Source organism: Uloborus diversus, chromosome 4, assembly GCF_026930045.1.
Source record: "Uloborus diversus isolate 005 chromosome 4, Udiv.v.3.1, whole genome shotgun sequence".
Taxonomy (NCBI): domain Eukaryota; kingdom Metazoa; phylum Arthropoda; class Arachnida; order Araneae; family Uloboridae; genus Uloborus; species Uloborus diversus.
In genome coordinates, this window is record NC_072734.1 from 27093470 (window position 1) to 27104425 (window position 10956).

The 10956-nt window shown below is 31.8% G+C and overlaps 1 protein-coding gene across 1 annotated transcript in view; it reads left to right on the plus strand.

Moving 5' to 3' along the window:
• Window positions 1–9321, plus strand: part of LOC129220418 (cadherin-like and PC-esterase domain-containing protein 1) — a 285857-nt gene extending 276536 nt beyond the window's left edge. The window contains 4 exon segments of the mRNA XM_054854837.1: window positions 3098–3199; window positions 5821–5908; window positions 7328–7474; window positions 9151–9321. Coding sequence (XP_054710812.1) covers window positions 3098–3199; window positions 5821–5908; window positions 7328–7474; window positions 9151–9321 — 508 coding nt within the window.
• Window positions 9322–10956: the final 1635 nt, after the last annotated feature.

Below are 10956 nucleotides of genomic sequence, written 5' to 3' on the forward strand. Positions count from 1 at the left end.
GTCGTATGTGAATCTCTGTCCTGTCAGAAACTTCTTCAGGGGAACGAAAATATTAAAATCCCTCGGGCAAGGTCTGGACTGTAGGTGCATTTCCCTTTTAATTGCTATGGGTGTTGCTCCATAGAAAAGGAATAACACTTCGCTGCTCATAAGCTGTGGACGTCTGAAGAACAAACGTCATCTTAAATAACTGATAGCAGCTCCGCTCCTCCGAGCAAAAAGCAAATACGGCTGGTACGGTTCAAAGAACTGTCACTGCAGGGAATGTATATGTTTGCTTTGTATTCACAGCCGTATTTTGGCTAAAAAAAATAGGCGCAGTGACTTTTTGATTTGCTCTCGTACATATAATTTTGTTCTATTCTTTTGCGCACCGATTTTACTTCTACTCTTTGCATTACGTTTTGAGTTTAAGTATTTACAAAAAAGGGTCCTCTCACGTGAAAACATGTCTAGACACCCTGAGGCACACGCACATGGAGATACCAAATAATTTTTGCAAAAATTGTCGAAGCGCTGTTACCCTTAACTGGTGAGGATTTTTTTTTTCTTCTGTCATAACTGATTGAGTTGGGGTGAATATAACCTCAACATTATATTTCTTTTGCATTCTCCACTTAGGGTAACGACTCCAGTAATTGGCACTTTAAGAATTTGTCCTTAAATTTACTTCTGTTTTCATTACTTAGAAAAAAATATTCACTTGCAAATATTTTTGTATTAAAGAATGCACATCTATGCATCTTTTAGTTCGCAGAAATCAAAAATATTTGAATTGATATTTTTATAAATATATATACATAAAAAATTCCCAAAATCACCAGTAATTGGCACCTGATACCCCAGTGTATGACACCTTGTGATCCAGTAATTGGCACATGTTAATAAAACTGGAAAATCATTTTATTCTTCACTTTTAGATTACATACAAATTTATCGTCGTAAGGAACATAATTAATGTTAATTTAAAGTAGGTAATTTTTCATAAAATAATGTTAAATCACACATTTTCACGTTGAAAAGTATTTTAGAGAAATAAAAATAAATTTGGAGTGTTGCATGAAAAAAAATATCGAGATTATTGTTGTTTCATTAGTCGGTATGCGGTTTCGATTTTACGAATTATAGCTATTTCCACAGAAGAATGAACATTGACCCGGTGATTCTAAGAAGCCATAAAAAATGAACCGATTCTCTACCGTCGCAATATCTGACTGATGGCCAAACATATTTGTTTTTTTATTGTTTCTCTTAAAAATTTAACAGTATATTCTGTAGAATTCAAATCAATAGTAGAACCCATACAATATAGTTGCTGCAAAAATATCAGAAATCAAACTAGTGACTCATTGCACAACACAGTGTTTATAGGCACATGTGCCAATTACTGGGGACTAGCAAAACTGAAGCACCACTAAATGGCATCCGGCATTATTTCAAAAATCCAAAAAGGGACAAAAAAACTTTCTACCCACTCAAAGTAATACTTTTCAACAAAACAAAACTTTTGATAACGAAAATTTGAAATATATTTTAAGTCAGATTTTAATGGATTGATGCTCATGCTTTCCTTAAGTCCAGAAAAGAAGTTTTTGCAACAAAAATGGCTGATTTGACACAAGCCACAAGTGTTTCTCTCTCCTGTGCACTTCTGCCATTTAGTAACATGAATTGAAGCTATAATCTTTAACATAAATGTACATTCAGTTGGTATATAGCCTTCTACTTTAAAAAATTGGATACGAATCTTATTTTAGGACATTTTTATTAGAAGTGCCAATCACTGGTGACCTTCCAATTACTGGGGGTGTTAAAGTTCAGCAAGTTAAAGTAGGACAATTTTAAATGATTTTGTATGATTTATTACTATAGTTCAACTGAAACAGAATTGTAAGTGACATACATTACATACACATACAAAGCCATATATGTAAACATTACAGAATGTTCAAATGCCAAAATAATTTTTTTCTGGTGTATGGGACACCAACCAGTTAAGAGTTCAAATAAGTAACAGAAAACAAGTTTAGAATTTTAAAATTTTTGCACACATGATACTTTTTTTATGCTTAAGCAACAGAAGAAATTAAAAATACATCAAAGTGAATTTCAAAGTGAATTAATAACCATCCATTTAAAAATACAACATTAAAACTAGCTTTTAGAAAAATGACGGTATTTTGAATTTCTATTTGCAATTTAATGAGGTTCAAAACTCCTCTCACGTTTTTCTTCCATAGCCATCTTTTCCTCAGGAGAAATAGACATTCTCGTGTGAATATCGATTTTCCCCTAGTTTCTGTCATATGCCTATTTTCTGGCCATAACATAGAAGCAAACAGCTCTTGGGGAATTCTTTTATGTAAACAGAAAGTTTTGTTTCTGTTCACAATGCTCAATATGCATAAGCTTTAATAAGTAGACGCATTATATGTGTAATATGTAGTAACAAAGCAAATAACATGTAGAAGGATTGTATTTAAGTATGCTACACTCTCTGGTAAATATATTTATTTTTTTTTTTTTTTATTTTTTTTTTTTTTTTTTTAAGTTTTACTCTGAAAACGTAAAAAGCATTATTTTTCTTTGAAGAAAGAATTTGACACATTGCTTTAAAAAGCTTGACTTTCTTATGTTCTCTTGGTTTTTTTTTTTTTTTTAATCTGAACACATTTGCTTTGTTTTAGTAAAATTTAGACTTAAACAAAGCCTTTTCTTCCTAAAAACTTTTAAAAAAATGTTCATAACTTTGTTTTAATTTTCAGTGGTGTGTATGGGGTGTTTCTTTTCTTTTCTTTTTTTTTTCCTTAATCTCTCTAACCTAAGGACAGCTCTACTAAACTCCTTTATCTACATATAATGTTCTTTTAATATCCCTATTTTACCAAAATAATGAGTGCATTACCGCATTTTTCCATTCATATCGAAATTAGTTATCTAATGACCATCAGACTACTTGGAATGACCAGTAATAGCGACGAAGCAGGGTAATTAACCAACCCGGAAAGAGAATTGAATTTACCTTTCGGATTATCTGTCACGTCATAAGAGCACCATTACTAGTGAAGATATATGGTTTTCGCTCTTATCTTTTCAGATCGCGCCCCCTGGAGAACAATTCTAACACCATCTTGATTGTGGGCGGTGTGCAGTGGTTAGCGACGCAACACCTACTAATGATGCTTCGTGCATTGAGAGTGTAAGACGCCATTTTGATTCTCTTGAAACTTTTGTTTTAAAAGTGGAGCGTTTAAGTTCGATGAAAGGGTTTAGCATGACTAATGATTACTAGAGAGAAAATTCATAAAATGAGCGAGAAGTTATCTTTCGCAAAAACATTGCACATTTTTCAGTATTTTGAATGTCTTCGGAAAGTGGAAAGATTTTTTATTTTCGTTCGTTCTTTTCCCATTCTTTATGAAGTTAAAAAACTTTTTTCTTTTTTCAAAACAAGAAAATTAAATTCCATATTTCAATATGAAATTATTTTGAAAAACACCTACTACTTATGGTCTTTTATTCAGGAAGCTCAAGTGTTTCCTAAAAATCGTTAAAAATAGTCTTAACTGTGCGAAGTATTTTCTATCGATTTATTTTCTAAATTAGTTTGCTTGAGAGTAGTCCATCTTTACTCGTTCCATCATATTCATTCATGAGAGTAGTCCATCTTTACTCGTTCCATCATATTAATTCGTAAAGTATCAAATAGAGAATAAATGATAATTGGAAACGAAAGGTTTCTAGTTGATTCCAATACTTTTCAGCCTTTTAAGCCTTTTCATAATTATTACTTTTGTTTGTGTTCTATTTTTAAAGGGAAAAATTTATTTTTAAATGCAATACGATGTTTAAGCATACTATTAGTAAGCTATGACGAAAGGAATAATTTTAATTATAAACTTTTCGTCTAAAAGTTGAGCAGTGAAAGTTTCGTTAGCATTTTTTCATTTTGTATTTCATACAGAATACATACATTTAAAACTGCGGATTACATGTGGCATCTTTTAGTGTAAAACGTAGGACCAGCAGAACCCCTCTAAGGGTACACTATTCGGCTACTCGTGGTACTCCTATCAAACCTTTAAGGGTACCATTTGTTTTCCTCTGAAATCCCTAAGGTTGCTAATTGACTACCCATGGCACCCCTATAGAACCCTTAATGGCACCATTTGGTTCCCTGTGGAATCACTAAGGGTTACCATTTGACTCCCTATGGTTCTCTTAACAGTGCCATATGGAGCAAAATGGCACTCTTCAAGGTGTGCCACTGGTTCAACAACGTTTCACCTTAAAAAGGGCCATATGCTACCCGCAGTTTTAAACAGTGTAAGAAAACCCATTCAATTTTTTTTTAAATCAAAGTGTTTTGAGTAATATCAGTTTAATTTTTAGTGCACTTGAATTATACTTTCTCATTGCTTATTTAAGAACACGTTTATTACTTTTAATAATTTGATTATAAAAAAGCTTTTAAGTTCTTAAGAACTTACCTCCTTGAATCATCGCATAGCATGGAATTAGAAAGTCAAAAGCAATTTGAGGGTCGGTAGAAAATAGTTTATGGGATGAAATGAAAATCATTTAGTCTATAAATGTAGTGTTGCAGAAGAAATGAATCGACAGCACAGGTTTCATCATAAAGCTCTTGGTGTCAGTACATTTCATTTGCTTCTTTGCAAAGCTCTTAAAAAGCTTTCGTTAAATTCTAAGAGCGTCAGGTGTCAACCAAGAGTTCATAAACTGAGTATAATTTGTCTTTGTTTATGAAGTAACCGCTTAATATATTTCATTATTGTGTTTGCAATACATGTGTAGACTTGATTACTTGTTTTATCAGTCACTATCCCTCTTTACTAGTTCTTAATTTTCAAGTTGCAGCGGAACTATAAAGGATAAAGTACGCGAGAAACGGTACTGTGTAGTTTCATTACAACGCATTGTTTTTGCTGTAATAAAATTTAAGTTTTCTTATTTAAGAATGTGCTTTGCTTATTACCTGGATTATCCGGATTGATTTTGGTCCCAGTTAGTGCGGATAAACGAGTTTGTAATGCTGCTTTCTTTTCTGCTCCTCTGCGGTTAATATGTTGACATGTGTCATAAGTTTCATGAACAATTTTGAAGAACTTAAGTATCCGAAAATAGGTCATTTGTACACTATTAAAAAAAAAAGTTTCGGTGTTTCACCAAGAAATTAGTTAAATCTATCAAAATTTTGCTACAACCATACTGGTGATAAATTTTATCAATGTAATGATGCTTATAGAGTACAAGTTTGTAAACGCTCGATTGCCGTTGATGAAACGTACACTGTTAAAAATTCAGAAACATTTTCTGGTAATTGTTACTGTAAAATGGCGGACTTACAGCATCGCTGATTTTTTACGGTAATTTATACCGGAGAAATAAGCGATCCCAGCTCCAATTGGTTGCTGTGGCCTACCGAGGAAACCGTAAAATTTTACAGTAACATTTGATTTTTATGTTAATAGTTACTGGCAACATGGATGCCAATAACAATTACCGTAAATTTTCCGGAAAATTTTTAACAGTGTATCACCAATAAGATGTTTGCAGATAAATTTTCCTAGATTTAACGAATTTCTTGGTAAAACATTGAACGCTATTTTTAACACTGTATGCCAACAATTGTCAAAACTCACTACTGATTTTGAGAAATATTATCATACATTTTATTTCAAACATGTTTTCTATGAAGTGTTCAATGAATGACTAAAAATATTTTTTGTATTACAAAATTCATAAAGATGGAATATATTTTTTAGAGATGCTAATCACATTATTATTTAACCATTTTAGAGAACGCCTTCAAGGAATAAGCTTGGTGATGAAGACATTGGGTGCTGGATTTCATTTACCTGTGGAAGGAGTTCATACTTTATCAATGGTAAAACAAACTGCCATTCACTAGCTTTATGATTTATATAGAATTTACTGTTTGACCGCGAATTGTATGTAGTTTGGCAATCTGCCAAGTAAAGACTATTCCATCTGAATGAACCTCGCAGGGGAGAAGGGAAAATAACAATGGGATTTTGATGCACGCGTTTTATAATGTCACTAGTGCCTTATTCATTTATTGCATTCTCTAAAATAAAATAAGGGAAAACAAAAATAGTTACCATTTAAACAACAAAAAAAAAGAAAATATTTTCATTTCGTTCAGGAACGTAAAAGCAAAATGGTAAGCTCAAAACTTTGTTGTGAATAAATAAATCGATTAGTTTTTGCCGTGAGAATATAGATCAAATAAACTTTAGATTAAAAAAAATGTTGCTCAGAGCAAATTTTCATTTTTACGTAACTAAGGCTAAATAATAGAAAGGCGAAAGTGCACATCTGTAACAAACCAACTAACACCCCTATAAACTAATATATACGTCCATTTCCGCCTATAAATCGGATATTAGACTTTCCATGTAATCGATGGTCAGACAGTATTTTTTCGCGCTGCATACAAACTTTTTTAAAATGGCTACCAAAACTTAAAAGAGGCACCATTTGTTGTGACTCTGGTAGCCAGTGGCTTCTATTCCGAATTCTTAGTTTAGAGCTTTAGCTGCCTATGCCACCCAGTGGCTCTTTAGAACCTAGAAAGCATATTTAGAAATCAAGAAAGCAAAATTTTTTGGTTATCAAAAATCCACCAAAGCATTTAAGCATTTGGTGAATTCACAAAAGGACGAATCAGTGCCTGACTAGATGATTTTTCAGAACTCTCTAGAACAACATGAACATTATTTCAGAAAGCAAGTTGAGTATTTTTCATTATTGTTTCACTTTCAAGCCACAACCCAGACGAAATTATAAGGAAAGCCTCATGTGCTGTGGACGAGGTATTTCGTGAAACCATCTATATTTTAGAGTTTTGGTCCATTTTATTTACACAACAAGTTTTGTTTTCTTTCTTTCAAGTTTGGCATTTAGTTTTTGATTTCCCAGTTTTGTAAATCCGAACATCACTTGATACAGTTACCAGTTAATCTAGCGGGAGTTATGATCCATAAATTTTCGAATCAGTAAGTAAGGTATCTAGAGTTTTTTGCTATTTCAGTCACACGAATTCGTTTCAACACATTAAGACACGTTTATCTGTAGAACGGTTTTTCAAATACTTTAAAAAATTAACTTTTCAGTTGAAGGGAAAAAAATTAATAGCATTGCAAGTGAAGACGAAAATTGGCAAATATTTTAATGTTCCTCCTCTTTTAAAAAATCTGCATTGTTTTATGCAATAAAGATTTTTAAGTCATGTCTTCAACAGACCCAAGATATCCAGTAAATTGTACTTGTGATTTCATTGCAGGATGAGCAGAGAAAGCTTCTTCTGCACAGCATGGGCTTAGCAGATTTTGCCAAACACTACAACTTCGAAGTGATAGACACTTTTAACATTACCGTGCCAAGATACAAAGATTTTCTACAAGGGAAGTGCGCTTGTCACTTCCACAGGGTAAGTATCGATTGCGTATCGTAAAATAAAATAGACTACTTGAAATAAAATTTTCGATACTTAGAATTAGAATGTAACTGTATATACCCCCTGATTTATAGACGGGTCAAAATATATTGACGTGTCTGTAATTTATTTTCTTTCATATAAAATGTTAAGTGAATTTTTGTAAAAAATCCTTTGATGGACAAAAAAACTGAAACATTGAAATTAATTGGAACTAAAATTGAAAAGTAAAAATTAAGATTAAAAAATTAAAATTAAAAAGTAAAAAATTGAAATTTAAAAATTAAAATTGTTGGTTAAAATTGTAAATTTAAATTGAAATTAAAATTGAAATTTGTTGATTTTTCTGTTTACATTTTACTGTGTAATATAATGCTACCTTAAAATTAAAAAAAAAATTGGAGACTTGAGTAAGATGCGTAAAGTTATCTATTCAAATATCTACTCTAAGCAGAGCTTACTTTGCATGGGACTTTACGACAAGTCGGTAGTAGTACATCTTCTCAATTTTATGTGAATCTTAACATAGAGCAAGTCGGGGTTTCAAGTTTCGTCAGGAAAAACGCCCCAATGACTGTATTTCATGATTTCAGCAACAGCCTGACTTTTCAAGAGCCTTTGTGTGTAAAGAAGTTTTACGAATGCTCTACAGCGGTTTTTCAGAGAATTTTAGAGCTAATTACAATTTTATTGTAGCGTGAAGAGAAAGAATGACTTTTTAACACAGTTTAAAACCTTTTACATTTATATTTTCTTACATTTTCATTTTGCTAGAATAAAATTGATATAAAATTGATTTTGATATTTCAGTTTGTTGCTCATATTATGACTTGTATTAATTTGAATTAATTTAGTTAATTTTAAATACTTTTTGATTATTACAACAAGTTAGGTGATGTTACCTCAAGTGAAGCATTTAACATGATGTAGTGGGGACGAATTGCCTGACTGTCAAGGCAACAAATCACAAAATTGTAAATTTTTTTTTTTTTTTTTTTTTTTTTTTCTTTTTTTTTTTTTTAAGAGCAGTGATAGAACGAGAGGGAGGCTAAGACAACTGGATGACTTGAGCTTTGCTTCATGTGCCTCTGTATACTCAGTGACAAATTTAGACAGCTTTAAAATATTGAGAATTGTTGAGAGGTTTTTCATTTATTGTCTAATGTCATTTGTTTTCTTCATCTTTTCTTCTTTACTAATAATAAAGCTCAAAGTCTCTCTGTCTGGATGTCTGTATCTCTGTGGCGCGCATAGTGCCTAGACCGTTCGGCCGATTTTCATGAAACTTGGCACAAAGTTAGTTCGAAGTTTAGACGTGCGCACGTCGAAGCGATTTTTCGAAAATTCCATTTTGTTCTTTTTCTATTTCAATTTTAAGAACATTTTAAGGAGCAAAATTATCATAAGATGGACGAGTAAATTACAAAATTATCATGACGTGGAATGGGAGAGCGAATGAACATAGCCAATTGGCGAGAAATTCGTCATTCATTATTTGTAAATATACAGGCGAACCGAATGACCTTTTAATTTTTTCTTACGGTCAAAGCTGTGTGCGGGTATCACTAGTTTATAAATATTTTCAACAATTAAACCCAAACATTTTCATTTTTAATTGAAATTTTCACTGATGTTAAGCATGAAACTATTTTTCCATCTTTCATACACAGGTTGTAAAAATTCCGTCTGTTGATGATAATTTTCCACGATGGAGGACCCGAAGACAGACCGGACCTGGTTCTAGTCGCCACACGAGGTTCCACGTGGAAGGCCCCATCAATTCTATTTACAGTGAAATATTGCTCAGCCGGATTTGTTCCGGATTTCATTTGAACACGTGATGCTTGTTCTGCCACATGAGTGGACAAATATACCGACTCTTTCCTGAGGAAAGCCACTGTACGTTTGATGACGTCATAATTCCAAGACAGCTGCTCAGGCACAAGTGTGAAACTTGTTCTGTATTCCTAAAGCAGTTGCGTTTGTTGTTTGCAGAGATTTAAAAAGCCGTCACTGTTACAATGACGCTTGTTTTTACCGGCGCCAAAATCAGTTTGTGTAAATTATTTGGGATGGAATGGGTACGTTGAAACAAAGTTTATTGGATCTGAGTAGAACTGATACTGACTTGAAAGAAAATGCATGCACTAGTTTCTTGCTAATTCGACGATTTCGTGAATGAAACAGTTATTGGTACTTTTTAGATTAGTAATACTAAATCAAAATGATGATATGAAAGTATAACTACATATAGCTATCCAAATTTCTTCATTCAGTACTTTTTCCATTCATGACTCACTTAATAGAACAAAGTTTGACATATGTCGACACTGGAGGATGGGGAAAGTACTGGCACACGGACATATCGCATTATTTATCGAAAAAAAGTAAATATAAATCTTTAAAAAATATTTTTCATACGAATTCACAATTTTCTGAATATAAAGTTTTTATAGAACTGTACACTGAACAATTTTAATTGCATATTGTGCCCAGCTTTACAGAAGAATAATCATGAAAATTTGAAATCCTTGTAGAAATTTTGTCTAATGATATTTGTGTGAAATGCTTTAGGTATATAAAGGAATCTTTAGTATCATGACCTCTACTTATTTGACTCCTGTTTGTTTTCAACAGTTTTTTTTTTCATCCAATAAAGTGACTGATTCAAATAAAATACAATTTTTTTTCTGTGTGTGTGTGGAATTATACACACATTTTAAGAGAACTTTTTAGAATAGTTTTTAGCTAACAAGATAAAATATCATTAAAATTATGCCTTTTTCTCAAAATATTCTTTATTCGAATATTTGAAGAATTGTATCGTAAAACAGCATCAAAAAGCAAGTGCACAAAATTCAAACTTTAACTTACATGCTTCAAAAATGCATTACTATTCGTCCATCTACGGTAAAGCTGAACGCAATTTGCGTAATCATGAAATAATATGAACGAAAATAATCATTTCACTTTGTTATATCTGTTTTCTTCAGTTATAGTTCCAATAATGTATCAGGAATTTCATTCTCATCATTCATTCATCAGCTCTTCTATAATATGCGATTTGATTTAACATTCCTTTATAAATATAGATAACTCCATTCCATATTTAAAATAAGAGCGCTGAATTAGCAAGAAACTAGTGTTTAATCAAATGTTAACTTTGATTGTTTAAATTATTTGACGTTAAAATGTTTCATACATATAAATTTTGTAAATACATAAATATTTATTTGATACTTTTATATGTTTTTGAAAAAAAATCTGTCTGACATACAGATGAACCAACTTCTTTCAATTTAAAATTTTTATCGTATTAAGTATGCTTTCCCATGTGTCTATGAGAAAATAATATATTAGTTTTTAATTTCAGATTTCCTCTGAAAGATTTTTTTTTCTTTTCTACATTAGAAAACCAAACAGGGGGTGTCAATGTCCTCAATGAATCTAAATATTTTCTGCATTACGCTTCTTAT